The sequence below is a fragment of the Anopheles coluzzii genome, chromosome 3 (genome assembly GCF_943734685.1).
Source record: "Anopheles coluzzii chromosome 3, AcolN3, whole genome shotgun sequence".
NCBI classification, from domain to species: domain Eukaryota; kingdom Metazoa; phylum Arthropoda; class Insecta; order Diptera; family Culicidae; genus Anopheles; species Anopheles coluzzii.
Window position 1 is genome coordinate 4,860,583 of NC_064671.1, and position 26,225 is coordinate 4,886,807.

At 46.3% G+C, this 26,225-nt stretch overlaps 5 protein-coding genes and 1 long non-coding RNA gene across 6 annotated transcripts in view; 4 read left to right on the forward strand and 2 right to left on the reverse strand.

Annotated features, from left to right (window-relative positions):
• The window catches only part of LOC120955667 (ejaculatory bulb-specific protein 3-like), a 322,541-nt gene extending 320,911 nt beyond the window's left edge, over positions 1-1,630 (reverse strand). The window contains exon 1 of the mRNA XM_049608615.1: positions 999-1,630. Within this exon, the coding sequence (XP_049464572.1) occupies positions 1,014-1,397 (384 nt within the window). The 5' untranslated portion in view covers positions 1,398-1,630 and the 3' untranslated portion in view covers positions 999-1,013. The remainder of the gene's footprint in view (positions 1-998) is intronic.
• Positions 1,631-2,640: 1,010 nt separating this feature from the next.
• LOC120955668 (ejaculatory bulb-specific protein 3-like) lies at positions 2,641-3,409 on the forward strand. Its single transcript, XM_049608614.1, has 2 exons — positions 2,641-2,803; positions 2,875-3,409. Exon 2 carries the CDS (start codon positions 2,917-2,919, stop codon positions 3,298-3,300), a length of 384 nt encoding a protein of 127 aa, XP_049464571.1. The 5' UTR covers positions 2,641-2,803; positions 2,875-2,916; the 3' UTR covers positions 3,301-3,409.
• Positions 3,410-3,714: 305 nt separating this feature from the next.
• Positions 3,715-6,033, forward strand: LOC120955664 (putative neutral sphingomyelinase). The gene is made up of 4 exons (XM_040376741.2): positions 3,715-3,885; positions 3,962-4,135; positions 4,223-4,406; positions 4,854-6,033. Exons 1-4 carry the CDS (start codon positions 3,848-3,850, stop codon positions 5,733-5,735), a joined length of 1,278 nt encoding a protein of 425 aa, XP_040232675.2. The 5' UTR covers positions 3,715-3,847; the 3' UTR covers positions 5,736-6,033.
• A 7,486-nt stretch (positions 6,034-13,519) lies between these two features.
• Positions 13,520-15,745, forward strand: LOC120955669 (ejaculatory bulb-specific protein 3-like). Its single transcript, XM_040376747.2, has 2 exons — positions 13,520-13,628; positions 14,900-15,745. Exon 2 carries the CDS (start codon positions 14,930-14,932, stop codon positions 15,308-15,310), a length of 381 nt encoding a protein of 126 aa, XP_040232681.1. The 5' UTR covers positions 13,520-13,628; positions 14,900-14,929; the 3' UTR covers positions 15,311-15,745.
• A 1,749-nt stretch (positions 15,746-17,494) lies between these two features.
• Positions 17,495-18,270, reverse strand: LOC120955666 (ejaculatory bulb-specific protein 3-like). Its single transcript, XM_040376743.2, has 2 exons — positions 17,992-18,270; positions 17,495-17,900 (listed from the first exon to the last, which is right to left on the reverse strand). The coding sequence occupies exons 1-2, from the start codon at positions 18,179-18,181 to the stop codon at positions 17,584-17,586; spliced, it is 507 nt and encodes a 168-aa protein (XP_040232677.2). The 5' UTR covers positions 18,182-18,270; the 3' UTR covers positions 17,495-17,583.
• Positions 18,271-19,853: 1,583 nt separating this feature from the next.
• Positions 19,854-21,790, forward strand: LOC120955670 (uncharacterized). The gene is made up of 3 exons (XR_005751804.2): positions 19,854-20,394; positions 20,465-20,681; positions 21,646-21,790. It is a non-coding gene; the product is annotated as an uncharacterized LOC120955670 (long non-coding RNA).
• Positions 21,791-26,225: the final 4,435 nt, after the last annotated feature.

Sequence of the window (26,225 nt, forward strand, 5' to 3'; positions counted from 1 at the left end):
TGCAAAGGGCACCACCGTTAGCTGACGTCCGTTCGATCAGCTTCCGGTTAATGCAGGTCTGACCCGATCATCAATGGTCGAGAGAGGGGTCACCCCCATACGCGGAACCAACGAGCCACAACAAGGTGTACCGATAGTTCCTTCAAAGACAGCAAACAAATTACCCCACCATCCCTCCCACTGCCCTCCCGCCAGACATGGGCTGGGTACGTTCCGTTCATAACGGACGGGGTGGTGCGTTTCACACGCTCTCTAGGGCAGAGAGGAGAGAACGAACATGGCGCGTAATAACCTTCATTTCGGATGCATAAATTAGATTCCACACCTTCGATCGATCGATGCGGCCAGTAGTGGTCGGCCAAACCCACTACTACTATTGCCCCGCCGCGACTAATTGCTCGTATTTGCGGCTAGATCGGTTTCGGTGCGTGCGTATTCATGCAACAGTGCGCAACAGGAATGATAACAACAACATCAAGCAGTGGTATGTTTGGTATAGAAAGTGTTGCTTATTGGATTTATTGTAGGACTGTATCCTGTTCTTGTTTTTCATGGAATTTCCGTCAGGTGTTGAGCCAAAAATTTCCATTACATGTATAGAATAAAACATAACGTAATAACAATAGTAACCGAAAGGAAACAGGAAGAAACCATAATAACACTATGATGGCCATTTACAGCAGTACGGCATGACCGTACCAAACGAACAATATCACATTGTAGGGTAGTAAGTTCAGCAAAACATGGAACTTTCATGCACAACTCCACATCAGCAGAGTGTGTACCAGACGAGGGTGGGGAGGGAAATAGTTCAGCAGTTTTCAGCACGTCCCCTCTCCGCTGCCTTGCTTCACTGGCCATCGTGTGTCCTTGTGGAGCCGGATGGTGTAGAAGAAGAGGAAGACAGAAAGGACACACACGCTGTACCTGCTGTCGGAAGCGCAGAAATGTATAGAAAGCGCCTGCAGCGCTGTTCGCCATCCTTGTGGCCGCGTTACTTCCGGGTTTCCACCTTAGTCCAGCTTGATGCCCTCCTTCTGGGCCTGGCCGCGGTACTTCTCCAGGTACTTGTTCTCCGGATCGAACTTCTTCTGCAGCACATCCCACTGGTCCTTGCGGTTCTGGATCAGGTAGTTGATCACCTTGATCGCACCGTCGCGCTGCTTCTCGCTGCACTTTTCACAGTTCGTCTGGAGGGCGTCGGGCAGGATGCGCTTCAGCTCGTTACCGTCCGGGGTGCAGCGGCCCTGATCCAGCAGACACTTGTAGTAGTTGCCGAACAACCGATCCGACTTCAGGATCTCGTCCACATTGATGTTATCGTACTTGCTGGTGTACTTGTCCTGGGCGGCGACAGCGGCCACCAGGGCCAGGGCAACGACGATGAACAGTTTCATGGTTGATCGTTCTGTGCCGGGCAAGAGAGATGTAGAGGTTTGAATAATGGGTTTAAAATGCACTGTAACGTGGTCGAACTCGATAACGTATTTGTTTCACACGCGATCGAACAATTACGCAGCCGATTAGGCACTTTGTATGCGCTTCGAAGAAACGTTATCACAATGCGATCACCGAGTGCGATCTCGCTGCGAAGTTCAATCTAAGCGCGATAGCTTGCGATGAGCGGCTTCTTATCACTCTGCTGCTGTATGTGCTGTGTATACTAACCTGTTGGCGTTAGAACTGCGAAGCGTTTGGAAAGGAGTGTGTAGATTCACTGTGCTCTATCTACCGACCCGGCAAGCCTTTTATATATATTGAATACCCCCGCGAGACACAAGCACACAAACACACACACAAGTGTCTAGACTGGCTCTAGTAGTAGCACCCGTGGGGGAGATTTGCCAATGACGACAACAACACAACACAACGATTCGTGGTCACCCCGCCGGGAGAGGTTAACACTCGTGCTCTCGTGGGGTCTCCGGGCGGACCGGCTAGATACCGGTATGACGGCTATGAGTTCCGCGCATGACGTTAGCACGCATTGCAGCGAAAAGTGCATTGGGGGGAGAGGGGCTGTGTTCGACTCAAGCATTAGATCGATACGACGAAGGATGGGCGGGTGTGCGGGATGATCATGAACTTGGAGTAGTAATCTCATGTCACTACTACTCTGGCCTCAGTTTTGCACCCTCGTCTAGTCATCTTGGTTGGTGCAAAATTTTGGACCCCATTTCCTTCCCTTTTGCAATATCCGCTTGCTTATGCTTTGCTTAAGATGCATCACACGTTGGTGTTGCTTATAGTTATTATTATCGATACGCTGTGACGTACAGATGAGTGGTGGGGAAGCTTTTAGCTTGGATCCGAGACGATTCATCCGCACGAACGAAGACTAGAAGCGAAAGAGAGGGGGCGAGGGGGGCATTTTTCTGGCGGAAGTGGCGCGATGCGGTGCACGCGCATCTGAGCCGAGAGAGCCACGGTCCAAAGGGGTCGTGCAAATTTGCGCGCGCGCGCGCGTGTGGAAGGTTGTAGGTTGTAGGTGCTGTTGGTGAAACTTTTTTTTTGTTGCTGTTACCACTGCCGACATATACCGCATAGACCACAATGGAACACAATGCGGTCTGTGGTGCGGTGTGGTGGGGTGGGGTGTAGCCGAAAGCCCCGAAAAGCAAAACTTCGAGAGCTTCATCGGAGAGCTTGGCGGTGTTCGGTGCGCGGTATCCTTGATCCGATAGAGTAGTGTAGATTTAGCGGTATAAAAAGCGATCGCAGTTCTGCAGTTCGGTACAGTCGGTGCTTCAAACGCAGCTTGAGAGCGTCTTCTCCAACAGAAACCGTCCGCACTTTCATTTCGGTTAGTTTAGCAAATTTTCATTGCAAGTTGTGAAGTGTTCTTTTCGCTAATCTCGTGCTGTCTTTCTATAGCGTCTTTAGTCGCACCAGTAAACTACCACTCTTTGCCACATCATGAAACTGTTCGTCGCCATCGCTTTCGCCCTGCTGGCCCTTGCCGCCGCCCAGGAGCAGTACACCACCAAGTACGACGGTATCGATCTGGACGAGATCCTGAAGTCGGACCGTCTGTTCAACAACTACTTCAAGTGCCTGATGGACGAGGGCCGCTGCACCCCGGACGGTAACGAGCTGAAGAAGATCCTGCCGGAAGCGCTGCAGACCAACTGTGAAAAGTGCAGCGAGAAGCAGCGCAGCGGTGCGATCAAGGTGATCAACTACGTGATCGAGAACCGCAAGGAGCAGTGGGATGCTCTGCAGAAGAAGTACGATCCGGAGAACCTGTACGTCGAGAAGTACCGCGAGGAGGCCAAGAAGGAGGGCATCAAGCTGGAATAAGCGTGATTGGCGGGGTTTGATGTAAGCGATCGGTATAGTGTTCGCTTTGTGATACTTGTTTGTTGATGTTATCTCAAAAATAAAATGTGATAAAAATTTGGCTCTAAAATATGCTGGTTTTCTATGGTAACAATGAAAGAACGCTTCAACAAACGAAAATTTATGAGGAAAATTGGAATGCAAACACATTTTTGTACAATTTTCCAACTGAAACATCCGCTTTCACCGTTTTTTAAATTTATCCCGCCAAATCGCTTCGGGTCGACATTGAAATATTGCGTATTGAAATATTCGTTTGACATTGAAATATTTCGCAATGTTTTTCGCATCGAGGTCGAATACTTTCCGTGTCGAGCGTTCCCGAAGGTTGCGCGGAGGCTGCCGACGACTGACAGCTTCCGTCTCTGTCTCTCTGTCTCTCTCTCTCGTTCTGATCAAAACAAAACATTAAAATCATCGGAGGATGCAGTCGTAGCACGGATCGAAATTGCACATCTATAATTCTGTCCTATTTATTTTCTTTTATTCTATTCGTGGGTGTATCAAAATGGCGATGGAGTTGAGTATTTTAACGCTTAACATTTGGTAAGTTGTGTATCCTAATGGGAGCGTCTACAAATGTTCCTCTCAGCTGATGTGTTTTGTTCTTTGTGTGCTGCAGGGGTATTCCGTACGTGTCCAAGGATCGGGAGACTCGCGTGAAGGCCATCGGGGATGTGCTGGCCAGCGGCAACTACGACATCGTCTCACTGCAGGAAGTGTGGTCCGACAGTGACTATCAGTATTTGAAGCAGCGGGTGGAGAATGTGCTTCCATTTTGCCACTATTTTTACAGGTAAGCAATAGCCCGGAAAGCCGCAATAGAAAAAAAGGTGCGCAAAATGAATCATCGCTCGTTCTCGTTTTCCATCCCCTTCTCCAGTGGTGTCGTCGGTTCAGGGTTGGCGGTTCTCTCGCGCTACCCGATTGTGGCGGCTTTCTTCCATGCCTGGTCGGTGAATGGGTACATCCATCGCATTCAGCACGGCGACTGGTTCGGTGGGAAGGGGGTCGGCATGGCGAAAATCTCCGTCAACGATCAGCTGGTGCATGTGTACGTTGCGCATGTAAGTACGATGGGAAACGCCGCATTACGGGGCTGCATTAATCATGAGCCAGGGAATCGAGTCAACAGGTTTAGAATCTGTAAAGGGTGCCTCTGATTGCTTCCAGCTAGATTGGATCTAAGCTTGATGAGTGACGGCTGCTTGGTTGGAATTAAGATATCGTTTATGAACCATTTTGTTGTGTAGACAGGGAAGGTTAATGTAGGGGTTCGTTTTTGTTCCAACACTGCGGGGTGATTAGGTGTCACTGGTCTTGAATGATCACCAGTAACTTCCTGCTTCCTGTCCTGGCTATGCCGACCAATCCAACGGCCGGAGATGTATGATAATGAATTTTCATAATATGTTAATGATGGCGCCCCTGAGATACCCACATACACACACTTCCCCGCAACAAGTTAAATATTACATTAAAAATCTTCCATTGCTATACCTCCTCCCCGACAGCTTCATGCGGAGTACAACCGGCAGTGTGACGACTACATGGCGCATCGTGTGATACAGGCGCACGATACGGCCCAGTTTATTGAAAATACGCGCGGTCAGTCGGTGCTGCAGGTGCTGGCCGGCGATCTGAACACCGAGCCGGGAGATCTCGCCTACCGTGTGCTGGTAACTAGCTCCAAGTTGAAGGATTCATACAATCGCAAATCGATTGGCAGCGGGGTCGGTACGAATGAATGCCACACAAACAGCTACACCGACCCACTGGCAGCCAAACAGCTCCCGAATGGAAAGCGGATCGACTACATCTTGTACCGCATAGGGGATCATTATGAAGGACGATTGTTGGAGCATCGATTACCCCTACCGGAGCGTGTGCCCGGTCAAACGTTCAGCTACTCTGACCATGAGGCCGTGTACGCTAAGCTCATACTGAAGAAAAGCTCTTCCACTTCCACCATCCAGAACCTGATCGCCTGCAATAGCGGCAAAGTGCGGGAAGAGGACAGCTGCAGTCGGGAATCGCGCGAAGAAACGGACCGGGAAGCCGTGCTGTCACTGCGCGAGAGTGTGGCCATATGCAACGAAAGCCTAAAGCAGCTGGAATCGCACCGACGCAGCTACACGCTGATGGCGATCGGGGTGATCATCGCACTGATCTACATGCTCGAGCTGCAGGCACCGTACGGGCTGAAGATAGCTTTTCTGGTGCTGAAATTCCTGCTCTGTGCTGTAATCATCTTTTTCGTCGTAATGGCCACGATTTGGAACGTGATGGAAAAGCATGGTATACTGGCCGGCAAGCTGTCGATGGAAATTGCCCTGAAAGGGTACAGTCTCGACGGGACGACGGTCGGTGGTTATGGGCTGAAGGGTGAAAAATAAAACAACTCGAGGGCGTGTGCGTTGCTGGCTGCTCGCTCGATTTCAATCTTACGCTGTGCGTTCTCGCGTTTTACCAAACCCTCTTTCAAAGCACACGACCTTCAGCTAAATGCACCGCACCGCACGATAGAAGACTGCACCCGACCGTCGGGCAGCTAGATGCTGTTACAGCCAGACAGTACAGACACACTGCACGCACGGTTAAATAGTTTTGTTAAAATGCTGGATGAAATGTAAACATTCCCCAAAAAATAGATACACCTTCCATGCCGGTTGAGGCACATGGGAAAACACTCAAGCACGCTCTTTGTTTTGTTTCGATTTCAAATTCACCACAGTCCACGGCCATCGTTTAGCGGCTCTCTAGCCTGAAGCGGCTCGGGCTGTACAATTGGCACAGCGGCACGGGCGTTACAGGCATTCCCTTGATTCGCTGTTTCAGCGCTAAACGAAGTGTTGGTGATGCACCGGCTCACCGTTTCATGTCGACAGCGGTTTGCGATAAGTAATCTCTCGCGCGAGAGCTTTTCCAGGTGAGTCAGCAGCTGTGTCTCAGTGCTGTGTTTTTGAATTCACGTCTAGCAGTTCCGGTGGTTTATGAACCGTGTCAGGGTACGTGTCTAACAATTCGCAGCGTTTTTGTGTTAGTAAGTTCAAAACAACCCAATTCTGCCCCACAACACGTTGCTTGAAAAGGATGTGATGGTTGCGGTTCGAAGCACCCGGGCTTAGTTCCGCATATGAGCAATCTGTTTTGAAGAACTTTCCAGCAGGCTGGCAGTTTCGTTCGTCATTCAGGCAGGTGGCAAAAACAATTATCTAATGAATAAATCATCTCTTGGCTGTCCGATGCACAAGTCAGACATCGACTGACATCGATGTTTTTGAATGAAATAGACATTTCCTTGGCTTGATCGAACAATTGGGGCATGAAAAAGGCTTGCTTTAGGGTTCCATTTGCTTATAGATACTATTTCTATTGACTAGCAGCGTCTAAATGGCTAAAAAACTGCTCTTATGCCAATCAATTTGAAAACTATCATTCCACCGTGGGTCGTCGTCTTTGGCACTTTGGCCCCAGTTCTTGCAGCGCACTCGAACGATCACGCTCACAAATTACACCAGAATGACGTCAATGAAGAAGAGCAGCATTGGGGAGGGCAGTGCGAGAAGTGCTGCAAAGCGGATTAGGTCTCAAGTGCAGCTCAATTGAAGTACTCGTCCTACAGCAGCATGCGCGATCGGGCAGCAGCATTTGGTTCAATTTTGTAATTTTGTACCAATGGAAATCATTTCTCGCTTCTTCCCATTTCGTGTTCTTGCGCTACCTTTGCGCTGCCTTCCGCGAGAGCAATCTTCGGATGGAACATTCTAGAACCAGCGAACAGATCGTGCCGTGGGACGGAAAAGCGATCGCCAGAAACGGATCGCAATCGCAAATCGGGAACGGCTTCTGCCGTACATGACGTAAAGAAAAGTACGACGCCACAGGTAGTACGATCTCGCATTGAATATGGATGCCGGGTGCGAAGGCTTCTTGGAAGCAGAAGCAATAGGGCAGTGGGAATTCCCGCAACCTGTTACCAGTTACCAGTTTTTGTTTTGCGAGAAGAAATGTCATCTGTGAACTAATTTCCGTGAAAAGACGTCGTTTGACGTCTTTCTGCTGCAGCTTGACCGTTATAGTGGAAAAGTACCTCCTTTCTATTGCGATTGTCGAGCAATGGGGCACACTTGGAGCGTTAGACAGGCTTGGTATCGTACCGGACGCCGAGTTGTTGATGAGCGGACGGTTGCACAACGGCTGTGTAGCCAAGGCAGACACGCGCGCCGGCTTGTGATTAACGTTACGCTGTGAACTTGAACTTGATCTCGTTTGGGTTTTGCTCACACTGGGCTGGGCTGGCAGGTTGGCGGGTTGATGAGTTCACGACAAGAGCCATCATGATCATGAACATCCAACGGTGTGTTGGAGAGTTTGGAAGATACGCCTAAACAGATCAGACGATGTCGATCGTAACTCAACAATTTGGAGAAACATTGGAAGCGAAAGATGCCCCGCAGACATCTATAAAGCTGTTTATCGAAACATGATCGCTAGAGCCGCGTCCAAAACGAGTTGCTTCACTACCCCAACCCTGGGCTCCACTAGCCGCTCTGAAGATCAACTCCACATTGTATCTTATTGTACTTCTGACCTTTTTTTTACTTTGTTTTATGCCATTTAGCAGTAGAAGCTATGGCAGAGATCATTGACACATGATCATGCCATGATCGAAAAACTGCGATGATTGATTGGGCAACTGTCACAAAGTGGCGCATTTCGGGACGGGGGAAACGAAAGACTTGGCAAGAACTCGCACACGTGTTCTTTATCCGATATAGTAAGAGTAAGAAAATTGAAATAGTTTGCAAACTAACCAGAACCAGGGTCAATGCTCTACTGGTAAGCTATCTCGCAACGAAACGATGCTGCAACCGTTTCGATCCGGATGTACAGGTTTGTATGATGTTTTTAGTAGTTTTAACGAGGAAAGTCATAAGTTTGCAATTTTATTCGACCAACAACAGATTGGGACACAGTGGGACCAGTAAATGGAGTTGTTTTATATTTAGGTTGAAGTGAAGTTTTCTTCCCGTTGCGTACACCGGTTACATCACTGCACTGCGCCAAAAAGAGAACGAGTTTTTGCTGCATTTTTGCACTGCAGCAAACAGTTCTTCGTTTTACTTTCAAAGCAAAGCGTGTGGAAAACGATCAACTTTAAAGCTTGAAATGAGGCGCAGCAAAAAAACAGGCATCCCGATCGATTGCTCACTGTCATGCCGAATTATTGCTTCTATTGATCGGTTGCCGACTTTGACCGCCGTTTTGCGGGCGCCCGGACCCCCAAGGGCAGAGGAATTAACCGTCCGTGACGTTCGTGTATTCAAATGTCTGGACTCGGGGCAGACAACACGGTTTTGCAGCAAAAGTGTAATATTGTTCTTCAAGCCGTTCTTCCTTCGCCATGAATCATGCTCAATTGCAATTGGAGGGTTGTGAATCGTACAGCTGTTAATTGATAACCTGTCAGCGGAGCTGTACAGTGAAGAGATGCAACGAACCGTACACGTCAATGTGTCCAAATTAAATGGAATTACGTGCTTTGAATGTAGCTTTTAGAGGAATTTGTCTTATTAGATTCAAGGATGACGCTTCCTTTGTCAAAAGAGTCTTTTAGGATAAGAATGGCTCTTGCATAAAAATAAACGTACGGAAACGATCGATTGACAGATATGATATGAAGGCTTTACAATAGCTTCTTGAGTGTGACTCACAAAAATAATAACAAAAAAAATGCTTTTAGAACAGATCAAATTGAGTTGGACGAGATAACTGGTTTGGTGCGGAAATGCAGTAGCTAGACACGGTACTTACTCGAGCGTCCGTGTTTACCCTTACAGTAGCAGCAGCAAAAAATCTTTCCACTCCAACTTTACCCCATCCAAGACGCATCATAAACCGAGGTAAATGACGCACACGGAGGCCATTGACTTTAGCCCAAAGAAACCGAAGTGTCATCGAATGTAGTACAGCAGCAGCAGCAGCAGCAGCATCTCGACTTGAGAGCCCCTCACGATCATTAGGAAGATCACTTGGGGGTTTGGTGGTTTGGGCTGTTTGATGATGTTAGATGAGTGCAGAAAACCAACATCCCCGATCGTGAGCCCGTGCAAAAAAACAAATGGCGTGTAATTTATTATACCTGTGACTAACTGGAAATCGTTTTGGGGTGGAAAATTTCTCACCCTCTTTTTAATCCACCTCTAATTGACCGTCAACAAGCGCGCCGCCGCTCGTATGGGGTTTGTTTTGTTGGCGTGAAAATAAGGTAAGGAAGCGAGGGAAACAAAATAAAAAAAGGCAAGTTGCACAATTAGCACATACTTACTGCAAAGTCTATCGTGTGTCCGTAGGCGTTAAATGGTACTTACTGTTAATGATCGGTGGGGACGTTAGGGGAGGTGGTTTTGTTCCCCATCAAACACCGTCAAAAATTGCCGGCTTTACCGGTAACCATGCGTAAACAATCGATCCAATCATTGGCAAAAACTGTAATGGAAAAACTATGTGAACACACCAACTTACGGCTAGTAAGTGGTACCGATCGTTTCCACCGTTAAGATAAGCTGTTTGTCTCTGTCGTTGGAGGTGGAGGTTTTTTGGGGACGTTTTCGTAATCGGGCACGCGAGCCATGGGTTTGCAAAACAATAATAGATAAACACTAGCTTCGTTGTCTCACAAGATAAACCTTTTACCGGTTGAGCCCTACAAACAAGCAAATGGGCTGAAGAAATGATCGAAGCAGAAGGGCAAAAGAGACGTTTACTGTTTACTGCGACGATTTAGATTTAAGGTCAATCGTAGTAGGCCATTATCTTCACACTCGACTACCCCACAGTGCATGGTATGATCAGTCAGTAATTGATCGATGTTTTACGTTAAATCAACTGCAGATCAACTCGCCTGCCAGAGAATAAATGAAGATAAACAACCAAAAATCGGTATGACAAGCCATGCGTATTTGTAAATATTTGTTTCGAGAGGACATGAAAACGTATGATCGTGTTTTTTTTAAATGCTTTTTATTTGTCTCCTCTCTATCTCAGCTGATTACCATGCTTTCGCTGTATTCAACCGTGACGTAAATGGGCAGTGTCCGTCCGTTTGCTAAAAAAACCCGCTGTCGCAAAAAAGCGGGTCTGTTTACACACTTCAATCTCAAGCGGGTAGGAGGAGTACGTAGAGCTTTTTGTTTATCCTCTAAATCAGTTTTTAGCCTATGTTTACTTCCTTTGTATGACGAAGGAGAAAATGGCAGAGAGTCCAGAAAGTTTCACTGCCCCAGTAAGATGAGGTATTATGTGTAGGATTTTGAAGGTGAATCTAATAATAATGAGAAAATCAATTATTTCCGGTAGAAGATTGGAAGCAAAAACCTAAAATCCACCACCCAATTTAAGCTAGAATAGGTTCGATAGAAGATGAAAGTGATCAACAAGTAGTGTAAAAAGCATGATCTAGCCATTCGTTCTTTTTCCCTCTCAAAAACTTCTTCTGTTTTGGGCACAAAGAATGATCGACAAACTGACGTGCAGGGTAGAATCAAACATTGAGGGAAGTGTGATTTGCGTAATTTGGCAATTTCGGGCCGGGGGATTTCCCGGAGTAGTTGGTTTCAGAATTGAACAGTCGTTCAAGTGCAGCACCATTTTCGACGGCGGGTAATTATAGCATTATTTTGCGCTTCTAGTTTGCCTTTCTACACTTCTAACGCACCCAATTTATATTGCGCATTGCGCAGCTGTTTATTATTGATCTTTGTTGATCGTGTTTTCCTGTGTTTGGTTTGTGTTTGTGGTGTGCGTCGAGTCTAATTACAGTGAGTCATCTAGTGACGTAGACGATGGATGGAGAGGCGGATGGAAAATATCATCTCGCTAGACACATTTCCGTGTATCGACTTCATTAAAGTCATTCATTCTTTGGGCATTAGTTCTAGTCAATACGTCTTAACCTTAACCTCTCGCATTGTTTTGACCACTTATCAGTTACGGGAGGCAGCTACTTACAGATTCTAATACACGCCGAGCAGAAACAAAAGCTAATTGATAACACTAATTACTGTGGCCGTTTTTCGTGATCGATTACCTCAGCACGCGACGCAAAACGATCGCAGAATATGTATTGGAAACCTTCCAAAGGGCTCTCCGGCGGTGACTAATAACTCCTCTCCCACTCTTTGTGTATGTGTGTGTGTCATTTCCAGTATGAAAAATAGGCCACCAAGATTGTGTTAATTGATCTGTGGAGACCGGCTACCGTTTTTTTGTTCTCCCGTTTTCGCATGCCGTTTGTTCTAGCACAGCCGTCGCCACTGTTTTGCGGTGATTTACCACAGAAAACACCGCTCTAGGCCTGGGCGGTGGTGCCGGTGTGGGTGTGTTATGAATTTTAATCAATGCACAGCCGCCGGAGTCTGTTCCAGCGAGGCTTTGTCGTCAGTGGGATGGAAAATTATCGTTTACATGACCCCTTCGTGACTGCACGTGGCAAACAGAGAGATATGGAAACGGTTATGGATTCTCCTTCCCTGCAGGTCATTTGGAAGGTGTAACAAATAATGGAGTGGCTCGATTATTATTTCACCTCCCGCCCCAATGGGTGGAAAATTCTACTCCGAGACATGTAGAACAAACGATTCTCGCCTTGCTCGTTGCTCGTGCGCCAAGGGTAAGGGTTGTACGAGACAAGGTCCCAGCCTACTACGACCCAGCGCGGTACGAAATTACCTTCTTTTTTTGTGGATCATCACGAACCGGGTGAATGTTTTGCTCGATCGCATGTATCATAAATCAATGTAGCGAGGTGTACCTTCGCGCTTGGGCGATGGACCTTCGGCGGTGGCTAGAGCCGTGTGCGATGTGGTTTGGTCCGGTTTTCTCCGGCCGAAAGGGAGGGTTTTTGAATTTCTCGTCTCGTCGAGTACATTCGGCAAGCATGATTGATATCTTTTTGCCTTAAATTTGGGGAACCCTTTTCGCCGTGGTGTGGCTTTCTTTTCTGCAAGATCCAATGTCCCCGATCTAGCAGGAACTAGCAGGAAGAGGCGATGCAAAAATATTAATCCACCTAGCAGGGTGGCTGCTGAAGCTGACCGTTAAGCGTACCACTTTGATTGACATTCGAAGATTAGCCGGCTTGCTTGACGAATATGCGCCAGGCCCCTGGTGCTCCGTTGCTGTTCTGCCAAATTTCTCTCAATCCGTCACTATTTGTCTAAGCGCGTTCGCCGTCGTTGCTAGCAGCTCAGCTTACATTTTGAGTCTGCTTTGCGGGGAACTGGTTTCGGGTCGACGATGGAGACGATTGCAAATCTTCTATCGGTCGCAGCAGACAAGCCGCTTGACGAATCCCACACGTCTGGGTGCTACAAGACCAGACGATCGACTAATATTCACCAAAATGGTACACGATTTCACCTTCCCCAGTAAGCTCCTTTGCTTTCGTGTACTTATCAGCGTCTCCGGTTCTCCCTCTCGCCTCTATTGACCAACCGTTCTCGACCGTGGACGCCGCTGATCATGCTAATTATGCGCTGCGATGGTGAAGATTATGGCACAACATCGTCCCGAGGGCGTTCAAAGGCACAGACATCGCAGAGTCGAGTAGCTTTGAGCCAGCCCCATTGGTCCAAAAATAAATAAAATTAAACAACTTCAACCCACTCGTGGCTCATACAAGTTTGTTTATGCGATGTTCGCGGTCACCCCCGGTCATGGGGATTGGGGATGGGTGAGGGGAGAGAACCACGAGCGAAGAGTACTTGTGAGTAGACGCTGCATGGCAAAGAAGAGCGAACGAATCATACACGTCAAAGGTGATGATGCTGTCGCGATAGCGCGTGTGCGATAAAACAGGAAGGACGATCAGCTGGTGTGGTTGAGCGGGCGAGCCAAGCCGACAGCCGAAAAACAGCGAGCAAGCGCGCGACGTCAGGAAACTTCGACCCGAGTGGCGCGAGTGGAACGCCGGCGCAGACAAGCCGGCGGGAAGAAACGCAGCCAAGGCCTGAACGCACGAAAACAGAAACACGAAATAGGAAGCGGGGGACACATACACCGAGACAGAAACAAAAACAACAGCAAGAAGGAGCATGACGGTTGAGAAAAGGCCGAGCAGCAGCGGGACCCCCTCGGTTTGCTCGGGAGGGTTTGGTTTGGCGAACAGGGAAGCGAACGAAATATGTTTCGTTCGGTATATAAGCTTGCTCCAGAGCTGCAGATAGTCACAGTTTGGCTTCTGCCTGTATTCAGTGAGCAGCAAACCGAGTTTCACCCCGAAAAGGGTAAGTATTCCCGGTGGCTTGGACCGAGGAGCTTGGACCCGGCGAAGGATCAAGTGAGGCAGGCAGGGGTAGGCGATCAAGATCGCAAAAGAGTAGATGACAGCTTAATTGGCAACACTGGTTACCGTTTAGTAATTTGTAAACGCTAGTGAAAAGGGGGAAGATATTCTAGGTGAGGCCGTGTAACAATATCCGGGAAAACAATAAGTGTGAGAGTGTGTGCAGTAATTAAAGCTTGAACGGTTTGCGCAATAGTGAGTTGCTTGCTGTAAAGGCGGGTTCGTCGCTTTTAGTGCGCCGTTGAAGTCTTTCGTTATTAATGCCAATTGTTGGCAATTGCGGCAGTTAGAAGCGATAGGATAATTGTTCGAAAGGTGTAAATCACTAGGTGATAAGAAGATAAAGGTATTCTTCGTTTTAGAAAGGAAAAAAGTAACTTTTAACAAGTAATTGTTTGGATTAGTTCAGCAAGATAATAATTCCCTTCAAGATCATAGCTCGATCATGCCCTTTAAGTATGCGCAATTCCTCCAAACTTTACTACCCCACTCGATAATGTGCTAGGTACACATGTTTACAAACACCATTTGCACGATTCACAGGCCTCTATTTACCCGCCTGCGATCGTCCCGTCGAACCGTTGGCTCGGTGCAAAGTTTGTTTTTTTGTGCGGCGTTGTCGTTGATTTCTTAGAAATGGGGAAGGTAGAACGTAGATATTCAAAGACACCTCTTTCAGCGCACACACGCACACCCTTTAGAGGACGGTGTAATCAGTGATAACTAGCCAGACTGACTCATCACTTATCGTATGGGGGAGTACCGCTCGCGGCGTACACTTCCCCCTTCACGACCATGGCCCGGCACACGGAACCGATCCCAAAGATCCGCCACGTGGAGCAGCCGGTTTGTGTGTTTGAGTGCGTTTGATTGCCACACAACACAATGCAAGGGTAGTGTGTGACATTAGTAGGTTAGCGGGTTGCCGGAGCGCACAGCGCATTTGTGTTATTGCCCGTGCCATAGGTCATAGAGCTGTAAATGGCGGGCGATGGCAGGCACGCGGTGTAGATAGTATATAATTTTGGTCTCAAATGCAGTGATAAAAACACTCAGCTCGGTTTGAGCGAATCGAGCAAGAGAGTTGTTGTGTAGCTGTGAAGTAGTCAACATGGTTTGAGCGTTTTCGCTCACTCGCTAATGTGATCGTGTTTTATCGAACCAGTGTACTAAGAACACCCCTTTTTCTATTTGTATTCTCACACAAAACAGTCAACTAAACCCCCCCTCATCCGTGCAAAGATGAAATTCTTCGTCGTTGTCGCCCTGGCCCTGGTTGCCGCCGTCGCCGCCCAGGATAAGTACACCACCAAGTACGATGGTGTCGATCTGGACGAGATCCTGAAGTCGGACCGTCTGTTCAACAACTACTACAAGTGTCTGATGGATACTGGCCGCTGCACCCCGGACGGTAACGAGCTGAAGCGCATCCTGCCCGACGCCCTCAAGACCGACTGTGCCAAGTGTAGCGAGAAGCAGAAGAGTGGCACCGAGAAGGTGATCAACTACCTGATCGACAACCGCAAGGACCAGTGGGAGAACCTGCAGAAGAAGTACGACCCGGAGAACATCTACGTCAACAAGTACCGCGAGGATGCCAAGAAGAAGGGCATCAACCTGTAAGGAGTGTGCGCTATGTTTTTGTTAGTGTCACAAACAAACGATCTGGACCGCTTGCGCAACGAAATGGGACGTGCGAGATAATGTTTAGGGACTGAATTGACCGTACCGGGCAGGTAAACTGCATACCAGAACCAAGTGCCTCTTTACTTACATTCGCAAAACACACACACAAACACAAACCTACATAACCTACAGCTCAGAACAGCAGTGTTAGTTAGGCCGACGTTTCCAGCCTGCGAAGAGAGAGTGCCGGCGCAATTCCTCGAACGGAGCGAACGATCGAGCTCGGCCCCCTCTTCTAATGGTGACCGATGCAGTTCGGTGATGTGATATGCGAAGGAAGAGCAGCAAAGCAAGTAGTCGTCGAATCCTATGGGTTCATGAAGCGTTAATAATTTGTTTTAAATGAAAACTCAACCCGCACGATCGTCTGGGCAAGAACAGCAGTGGACAGCGATCAACGGACGGTGTGTTGTGAAGCGGCGTCTTCTGAGCGAACTTTCAACACTTATAAACTTCATCAGTACACCAATAAACAGAGACAACAAACAGTTTTAACTATAAAAAAAAACAAATTGTTCTTATTCTTTATATCTTTCAGTAGTATCTCATATCCGAAATGATCTTTAATATTTTTGTGGTACATAAATCTCTGCCAGAAACATCGGAAGCATTGAAAAAAAAGCTCTCTTAGCAGTAGGTGACCTACTTTAAAAATCGGCTCATGGTTCAGCAGCATCATCTGTAAATACGACCACAGCCCCCTTGCATCGCACCATTTCGGGATCTGTTGCATAATAACATAATTTGTGCAGAGTTTCATCACCTTTCATCCTTCTGCTGCGTGATGCAGCGCATTTCGAAACCAAGCACCCAAGCAGTAATAATAACAACCATTGTTGTATTGGGTGCAGCACAGTTGAAGAAGAGATGGCAACAGGGCGATGCAATCGATGCAGCAGCACCCCAAGTGGGCGCAGAGCTTTCATTTTCTTCCGAAAAAGGAAAGCGGTTTAAGTGTGATGCGTGTGCGGCTGCAGTTGGGGCAGGTGATGGTCGAACAAATTTCGATCATCTTTCCTTTGGCTAAGGTCAGAAGGTTGGATTTTGAGTAGGACTTGGTTGAGTAATGTGTGTGTGCCCACCCTTTCGATTTCCTTTTTTTTACGAAGGACAAAAAAGGGTCAATTCAATTGAGCAGCTTGATCGGGGCAATTATCGTTGGGATGTTGTTTTTTTGTTGTTGTTGAGAGGGAGGGATAGCTTGAGAGTGCTTAAGAATAACGTGGGTTGGAGAATCAAAGGTGTATTGCGTAAAAAGAGTGATGCAATCAGTGCATGCACAATATACTGACAGAGCACAAAGTGCACTAAAAAAATGCACAGGATGAATCATTGAAACCCTCCTTCTAACCCGTTAAACCATGTGTCAGATTCGTTTAGTATGTCCTACTACGGTTTTAATTGCCCTTTTTTATTCTTGCATCTCCTGAGCCATGTGCCAAACCACCATGTCAACTGGAATGGAAATAAAAACGTGCCACTATTAAGTGACTCTCAAAGCGTTTGTTTTTATCCAACCGTACCGTTACGAAAAATCATGTGTCTATCATAAAAATCAGTTCCGTGCGAAATGTCCCGCTGGCTGTCCTTCGCTGGTTGCAACACACGCTAGTCCACTAGTGGGCATAGATTTGCAGACAGCTTTAGTAGCTCACCCACGGATGAATCATCCGTGGCTGCAGCTGCACTCTTAATGCACGAAAAGCGCTTTTTAATGCCGGCGGTACACGAGGTCGACGCATTTTGGACCAAGTTCGCTGGGCATGACAAACGCTCCATTGTACAACGGTGATCGGTCGCGGAGGTCGGACAGAACCGGTGGCAAATTATGACTTTTAGCGTCGAAAACGCATCGCCGACCTTTTTCTTCACTCACGTGCATGGGGCACAGGCACGACAGTGCCATCTAATGATGGACTGTCAGGGGGGAGGGGAGGAAGCCGCCATTAGCGAGAAATTGGAGTCGATCGAACTGAGTCCGGCTGAGCCTGTCGTCGCATTGGCACACGGTGGAGCAGGCGCGGTAGAAAATTGCATACTGTAGGAAACTACGTTGTATGTGTCTAGCCACGATTGCACACGCAAATGTGTAGAAATGAAGATTACTAGCTGGACAGGCTATGTATTTGTGTGAATTATTGACGCTATGAAGCGAATGTGATTTTTATTACACACAATTGCAGTACATGGTGGCGTTTGTGCTTCCATTTTCACTCCGCATCCGACTGTCCTTCACGGTGGTCATGATCTTGAGAGCTATGCTCGGTTGCGTGGGCTTCGGTCTCAGTGTCTGCGTCGCCGTCGCCGCTCGACGATAAGTCGCGGTCTTCCTGCTTCACGTGCTCGGCCAGCGCGTCCGACTGCATGTACTTCCGCCGGTACTCGCCGGTCGGATCGTACAGCTGCTCGAGGATCGCGAAATCGTCCGGCCGGTTGGCGACGATGAACTTGATCACCTTGTCCGAACCGATCCGTTGCTTTTCGGAGCATTTCACGCAATCGCTCATCAGCGCATCGGGAAGGTTGTCTGTTAGGAGGAGTTGGAAGATGATAAAAGTTGAAGCTGGTCGGTTTATGGTCGAGCACGAGGCAAGCCTTTCACGCCCACACCAACCTACCTTTCAGCTCTCGGCCGTCGGGCGTACAAGGACCAACGTTTTTCAGACAGTTCATGTAGTTGTCCATCAAACGTTTGCTGCTGAAAATTTCCTCCAGATCGATGTTATCGTACTTGGTGACGTAGGTTTCGTTCGCTGTTTCACCGAGCACGATCGCCACGAACAGCAACAGTAGTAGAAAGCGCTCCATTACTAAAAAACCACACACAGTTTTATCACTACACACGATCACTTTGGCGTTCTTGCTGTTGAGAGTTTTGCGGTTGAACAACCACAGCATCTGCTTATTGATGGCAGTTTTATATGCCAGCCGAATGGCAATTTAGTCAAATTAGCCACTGATAAGTCTGGATACATAAACGAATAATCGATGGTACAGACCGTGCGTGCTGCAATTCTATCAATTTCTGTAATAGGCAATAACATTATTATCACCTTGCATTCAAGCTAGCATTGAAAGTAATTGTTTTGTTTTCATATGGCAGATGGAGCACGATATCATCATACATTGATAAGTCAGTTGTAGAAGAAAACTATAGAAACTATTTTTTGTTGCTTACTGTAGGATTCAAGTTAAAGAGTAATCCCACAGAATAGTTTCTGATTCTGAATGATATAGTCAATCGTCAACGTTTGAATAAGCACTGGAAGCTATGTAGGGAAATGCATATTGTTGTGAAACGTTAAATTAAGTGTTTAAAATTCGCGATTTACTAAAGAAGATTTCAAACACTTGTTTGTAGAGCAAGATATTAAATTGCATATGTTACAGGCGCAAAGGAATGTATCGTAATGGAAGCATATAGTTCAGGCGTTTAATACTTCTGTCGCGGCTTGTATACAATATTGGAACGATTATTGCGTACGATGTGTTTGAAAAGTATCATCAGTGTGTTACTTTACTAAAGAAGATATAATTATAGTAGTTAAATGCTTGTCAGGCCATTTGAATGTGGTTGAGTTTGTGATTTTGAGGAAGAATTATCCTTCTATCCTTCTATCATTGACGGGAACAAACCAAAAAATAAGTTAGATACCGACACAAGCAGCTGATAACCGTCAATGAACCCACGTACAAATAGTGGCCCAATAAACCAACCATCCACCCTTCTCGCATTTCAAGCCGCGTCATTCTAAACCGTCGTCCATTTATTTTGATTTACGAATTTCTTTCACCGCGACGACGCACGTTGTCCGAACCAGTTAGCAGTTCGGCTGGTTGAAGATTGATATTAGCAGCTCACATGCCTGTCCGATGCGGCCTGACACGCCCTGGTAAGATGGCGGGAGAACGATGCAGTAGCGCACGTTGTTTGCCATTGAGAGCATTAAGTAGCGCTAATGTTTGACATTAAGTGACTCAGTACATGCGCGCCTCGAGACATGGAGACGTTATGGAAATGGGAAACGAACACAATTGTCACGATAGCATAATTGATTGAGCATGTTTAGGATGTTACGGTAGCTCGGGCGCTTTCAAACGAGAACGTGACCAATATAATTGAAAGAACATTGAGGAGTTGGAAAAAGAACAATATAAGGAAATAAACTAAACAAACAATCTTGTCAGCAAATCAGAACAAAATGCATCCTACTGTCAATCTCGGGTTAATCTTGTTCTCGAAAGTTCCCCTAGACACAACGCAAATCGAATGGAGATTTCAATTTAAATGATAAAACAGCAATTTAGCGTCGGCAGCGCCAGACCAAGGGTCTGGGCTAAATCCAATCAGCTGACCGTCTCGTGGTGGAAGCAGCGTGCTCCATCCCTAAACTCCGCTGTGATCTTGCTCCGCTTAGCATTGTCCTAAGTTTACCGAGTGAGTAAAGCCTGAGGGACTGGCGTAAGGTGTGATTTTGACTGCCATTCAATGTTTCAACGGCAACCGTAAGTCGAGTGGCAAGCGCGGACAGGCGGCATGACGAAGCGTAAGAAAAGGCACTCATAATTCTAGCGACGAGCAACGATCGTCCATCCCCCTTGCGCTTCGCCTGTGACGTGCGTAATCGAGCTCGATCGAGGGGACGCTTTGCGCAAAGGAGGCGCAGAACAGGGAAGCTCAATTGTGCAAAAGACTCGCGGCCGCACTCAGTACGCGTTCGATTATCGCACCGAGTGAAGCGTCGCACAACGTTCACAACTTGCGCGTCGTGTGGTTTTGGGCGATTCCATTCGTCGGTGACACGAAACGTGCTCTGTTTGTAACTGTCTGTTGATATTAGAGTATCCTGAACACAGTAGAACAATGGCCACGATTGGAAGCCAAATCGTGCTAGTGCTGTTTTGTTTCGTGCTGGGGAATTTCGTACTGTTTCACGATCGTGAGCGGATCGTTCTCGCGCAGTACATCGAAGATGAAACGTCATTACGCGGGCTCGACTTTCTTGGTGATTCGCCCAAAGGTGTGTCTAGAATGAGTGTGTGTTGAGGAAAAAATGAGTTACTATATATGTTATTGCATCTTTCTCGTAGGACTTTTTGGACGATGGCACTCCGAGAAGCAATATTTGAGACGCTTGCATCTCGATCGTACGGGCGAATGATCGATGACCTTGAAATGCAACCGTCTCTCTAGTGCTTCTATCAATCGAAAGCAGGTTTATCGAATACTCAGGACAATTGAAATTCGATCCCAATGGATGCCACAACACATGTATGAGACTGAGCTGATGATTTCAGAACCAAGGCGGTAAGTATCATTGAACGATGTTTGCTTTGAATTTCTCCCGATGCCTCCGCGTGTATTTCTTTTTTGGCTAAAGGAAGCGTGTTAACGGCGGTGATATCAACCCTCCTGTGTGTTCATGGTTGATTAAAGTAATTGTTATTCCATATTTGACCGCTGTCTGGCCAGTTCCGACCAGTCGTGTGCGGCCTGGTGTTATAATCCGTGTCATTGACTTGGCGATGGTTTGGAACGGTTTGTTGACCGTTGCAATCGATGTCACACGCTGTTGGCAAGTTTTACCGTTTAATTGGAAAGGTCAATGTTTGTTTGGTGGTGTATTTTGGCGGGGCTGCCAAGCAAACAGAAAATTGGGAATGCTGAATATTCCACCCTTTTCACACTTGGATTCTTTAAGGATTTAAGAAACAAAACCATACACTATATTATTTAGCAATGTTTGCCTAACGCTTCAAAGTCAGTGTATTGACCGCTTAGAGGTCACAAAGAGACGTTCAGATTTAAAAAAAGGTGCTACTTCAGTTTTGGAACTCCATACTAGAGGGTAGCCACAAAAGCTCAACACTCATCATTGGTACAAGAAGTACCACATACGTTCAGCAAAAAACAAACCTCGTACACTTTTTTCTCCACCGTTTATCGACGAGCAGCAATTACGCGCATCTATTGTTCTGGTGTCTCGTGCTGTTCGTACAAAGTTGGGCTATGCTGTGACGCGCAAAAAGAACCTCGTCTTATTGAGCATACTTCACGCAAAGGGTTGAAACGTTCGTTTCGGTATAATTTTGTGCCCATCAATAATGGACACTCATGCTCTGACGTCAGAATGTGCTTTGAGTTCAGTTCGAATTATTCGTGTGGGTTTAAAATGATAGATAGGGAGTTGCCGATCGTTACGGGTGTTTCTTTAGTTTCGTTACCAGAGCGGAAATACTTATGATGGACCATATGTTTAATCTATTTACAGGGATGAATTATCTTAGGACAAAGCCATCCAGGAGTGTTGCAAGTTATCAACGAAAGAAATTAAATATAATTAGTTTTAGGTTGTACTGTCGAAGTTTGTGTGCTATATGATGAAGATATGAATATTGTTTAAAACTCATTATTAAAGTTCAATAAAAAAAAATATTTGTAAAAATCTATACGATGTTTGTTTGTCTAATAAATGCTGATGTTGAATATTAATTGCATTCGAAAAAAATATGATTTTTTTGTACAGACAATGTCAAATTGATCTAATTTTAAAACTGGCTATGAAAACAGCAACATGAAAGCTATTTTTAGAATAACATCAATTTCGCCTGAACGTTATGCTATCGCGATAACATATAGCACATTACGCCTGCAGGGTATGCAACGTGAGAGGGAAGCGTTTCCTACACGCTAAACGCTATGAAACGTTCGTTCCATAAAAAACGACACGACCAGCTTAATTCAAATTTGATGGCGATTTTTTGTGCATTTCTAAATACGATTAATATTCACAAAAGTCCTCCGTTATTCTCTTTTGGTAATAGGCCGCATCTGTTTTCTATTCATGGGTCGATAACACAGCAGGAAATTATGCTGTCTGTGAATCACGGTGAACTGTTAGGTGTAGGTTATGTTGACGGAAGCGAATGTGCGATACAGTTATGCAATAACATAAACTAAGATTTTTTAACTTTCCAATGACTAGCAATTGTATGCAGATGATACAAGTCAAATTAAAGCCAGTGTGCAACAGCAAATATCAAACAAAGCTGGTCAGAAAAGTGTGAAGGTCCAATGTTTGAAAATTTGATTTAAAATGAACAAAATATGTACGCGTATGTTGATTCATGCTTGATGAAAATAAGTACACATCTTCTAGCAGGCAGATCTATTATTTTCCATTCATAATCTTCATCTCTTTTCATACAAAATACGTGTAGCGAAGAAGGTTACACGCATCATTAAGCCTATAGAGCGTCATGGTTCTCGTCGACGCAAATGAAAATGCTCTGATGCTGATGATAATTATTATGGCCAATGGTTAAGCAGCTTCGAAAAGTTTGCCTGACGACAGTTTGCCGATTTCTCAAAAACGGCGCTCACACCGCTACCAGGCACTTCCGTGCAGCAGCAGCTTCCTCATTTCCGGTCCACATTGCGGCACGAAAGAGAGGCGGTACATTTCGGCTGCTGTAATTTAAAATTTGTAGCCTCAAAGTCAATCTAATTTTCGGTTTCAACCGGCCCGGCCGCTCGGTGTTGGGACGTTCAATTACATTTGGCAACCTCAAGCCTACTGGCCGCTCCATTGGGCGAATGGTAATAATAATTGTCACTGTTTTGTGCACGGAGCTTCGAGCTCATTATAGCATTCGTCAGCATGTTTTCGCTGCACTTTACAGCTGTACACGAGGAGCGCAGGTTTGTGCATCTACGATCTGCGTAGCAAAATGTGCAAATGGGTTAAGGTCGCCTGAGTATTGGGAGATGCGAAATTACAGTATCATGCGCAAATATCTACGTGAAACACGAGCACGAAACACGTTGGTGACGTAAGTTGTGTCCTTCTAAGATAGTATTTTGTAGTAATTAACTGTGAAATAGGACACACGAATGTGTTCGTCCTTAAGGTGGAATTGCTTCCCGTTGCTTCCGGGTAGTTGAGCTACAGATTAAATTTGAAGCATTTGATTCATGAGATTGGATATACTTTCGCAGAATAATGTACTAATATACACTCCTTCTTGCCAGTCGATGTTCTTGTTTGAATTATGTCAAGTTATGCAGTGTCATAAAAGCAGTAAATTTCAAATCTGTAGGATTTGTCAGTAAAGAAAGGTGACATATTGTTATTTCTTTGGAGCTTAAGGAAAGCTATAATCTCCTTTTCAGTATGCTAATATTCCTCACCAAACCGCAACGCTGCTGTAGACCATCGTTGCACTTTCTGTCCTGTGAACCGTGGCGTTGAGCTTATTTTTCTCCCACTAACTATAAAACCGGTCCCTTGAAATCCCATCAGCCAAAAAACTTTCAGCCACATACGGTGTCGGGCTTGTGATTTCTGCGGTCAGCGTCTCCTGCCGGACAATCGCAGGTTATGGGTCGTTACCTCCCGTGCTGTAGGCTCCATCGGATCGGAGGGGAAAGGTTTGAGGGTGAGCTTTTCGTAAGCCACAGCCATCACAGCCACAACGGCCAACTTGCGAAACCCAGACGGAACAGTCAGCCATGGCGCCAGGCCCGGCAGAATGAGGAAAACAAAAGTGCTAGCCCCTCAGTTAAAAGTAAGAGGTCATTGTGGGTTGTGGTTGGGTTTTATTTTCTTCGCTTTCAATTTTGGAGATGGAGGAGAAGGAACAAAAAATAGATGTCAAAAGGTAACGCGAAGGGCGTATCGATTGATGGCGATGGGTGTGAGGATATTTCTTTTTTATCGCCTTACGTTCCAGAGACTTCTCTGCACAACACATAAAGGTTCGCTTCTGATGCTTTGAAAACGATAAAAAACACCGCTTGAACTGACATGGCTGCTGATGGTTGCCCCACCTGTTGCACCGCGAAACACTTCCCAAGGGCAGAATGGAAATGTGCAGAGTGCGGGATGATATTTTCATTAGCAAAGCAGGATATTTAATAAAGCTGATGAAACGTTAAACGGATCAATCAAATTTCGCAAGGTAAGGGAAGCTGCGGTTAATAATAAACTGATGAGCAGCAGCAGCTGCAAGGGTAAGAAAATGCAATCTAATGGAAATAAAATCCACCGATACCGGATCAATCGATCCGTGGTTGGTTTCTAGTGGTGGATAGCCTTGCTATGAGGGCTTGCCATTTCATATTACCTTTTCCTACTTTTCGTATCGAGATCTAGCAGTATGTGATTGGAGTTCGGTAACTGTCTATCAATCGTTCTACTGACGTCAGTGGCGTCCTCCTTACGAAGCCGGTTTAACTCCCTTCTGTTCTAGCCAACTGGAGGTGCCAGACATGTTGGGGGGCAGGTTTTTCATTTACAAATTACAGGTTATCTAACAGAATATTTAACAATCGGCTGTGGATCGAAATGCTGGCAGTGAATTCCTGCTTGCATTGTAATGCCAACAGAGGATAGGATAAGATCGTGACATTTTTGAGTAATTGTGACTAGAAGATGTACTAAGCACTTTGTTACGTCGTGATTCTAGCAAAAAAATGAAAAAAGATAAATGTGTGCCCTTTTTACGGTCAATTAATTCTTCTCCTACAATGACTCCTTAGCATTGTTGTGCACTGAGCGTATATGTATCTCAGTTGTTTACTAAGCAGTACGGAATGTAAGAGAGATCACCCGGAAGGTATGTAGCGATATTTCCGTACCGCGCAAATATCACCAGAACGTGAACGTGATGACTCCACTCAATCATATCCCATTGAACTGGCCATTCCAAGTCACCCATCCATCAAGTGGCCTGTGTACCATTTGTCAATCTTCCGAAACTAGAATACCTTCCGCCCATTCTAGTTCGGCCCATTGATTGGTACTTGAGTCTCTAGTGAAGAGTATTTAGCATGCAGAGAACAACAACACTTACGGATACCGCACGACAGATTCTGTGAGTCTTCTGGTCAGCGTTTATTGGATTGGTCGTTGGACTTTGATTGTTGGGTTCTTTGGGTTCCGAAAAATTGCTGACACGCCATCACAAACAAAGCCGCCACACCGCGGGTTATGGACGGCCATTTCCAGTGTCTTCTTCACGTACCTTTTGTGTGGTACGGAAACGAGATGCGATCTTTCCAGCTGGCTTCAACAGGGTGTCTCTGTAATAAAAACAAAAAGTGCCTGAGAGGGTGCGGAAGCCCGGTCGTTCTTGGCAGATGGGGTTTATGCTACAAACTGTCGTTCTTGGGCTCTCAGGCAAACAGTGCACGCGACGGACGTGTCTCGGTACGCTTGAGTACACTTACCACCGCCGAGTCGTTCAACCCACCCAGCCAGAGATTGAACGAGTGTTTGGAGGGAGGTACATAGATTCGTGTATATTTGCTGGCCACAAAAACGTGGAAGTTAAGAACTGCAGCTCAGCAGAGAGCTTTGCTTCTTCTTTGCTCGCGCACTAGTATTTAGACAATGAGCGTTGCGGACTTTCGGGGAAGTATGATTGTCTGTTTTCCTGATTTTCAATTGCTCCCGTGTGTTCGCATAATGCGTACACAAATGGGAGGGGATGGCAACAACTCCCTTAAGTGGACAGTTTGGCATGTGCAAACATTTGTACAGGCTGCTTCGGGCGAAGGTATTTATTATTAGTGAGGTAGCCATTAATGGGACTGGAACAGTACGTTCGGATGTGTCGGAGTTTTTTTACCTGTTCTGAAATGCGGCTTGGAATGGGAGGACAAAAGCGCTGAAGCACTGAATTCGCAATATTCCATCAAGATAACGAATTTTCGATTCAAAGATTTTAATCCACTTGGTTGGTAGCTTACCACACCTTGGTCGGTACAGTCGGTGACAGGATCCTTCTCCCGCCGCCTTGGATGACACTTGAACAAAATATCTTCAAAAAAACAGTCGAGTCATACAGC

What these genes read in the sequence shown, in the direction of transcription:
- LOC120955668 (XM_049608614.1), top strand. Translation starts at nt 2,917, where the DNA reads ATGAAACTGTTCGTCGCCATCGCTTTCGCCCTGCTGGCCCTTGCCGCC.
- LOC120955664 (XM_040376741.2), top strand. Translation starts at nt 3,848, where the DNA reads ATGGCGATGGAGTTGAGTATTTTAACGCTTAACATTTG. An exon ending in ATTTTAACGCTTAACATTTG is followed by an intron (nt 3,886 to 3,961) that starts GTAAGTTGTGTA and finishes TGTGTGCTGCAG; the next exon opens with GGGTATTCCGTACGTGTCCA. An exon ending in TTTTGCCACTATTTTTACAG is followed by an intron (nt 4,136 to 4,222) that starts GTAAGCAATAGC and finishes CCCCTTCTCCAG; the next exon opens with TGGTGTCGTCGGTTCAGGGT.
- LOC120955669 (XM_040376747.2), top strand. Translation starts at nt 14,930, where the DNA reads ATGAAATTCTTCGTCGTTGTCGCCCTGGCCCTGGTTGCCGCCGTCGCC.
- LOC120955666 (XM_040376743.2), bottom strand. Translation starts at nt 18,181, where the DNA reads ATGGAGCGCTTTCTACTACTGTTGCTGTTCGTGGCGATCGTGCTCGGT. An exon ending in CGACGGCCGAGAGCTGAAAG is followed by an intron (nt 17,901 to 17,991) that starts GTAGGTTGGTGT and finishes TCCTCCTAACAG; the next exon opens with ACAACCTTCCCGATGCGCTG.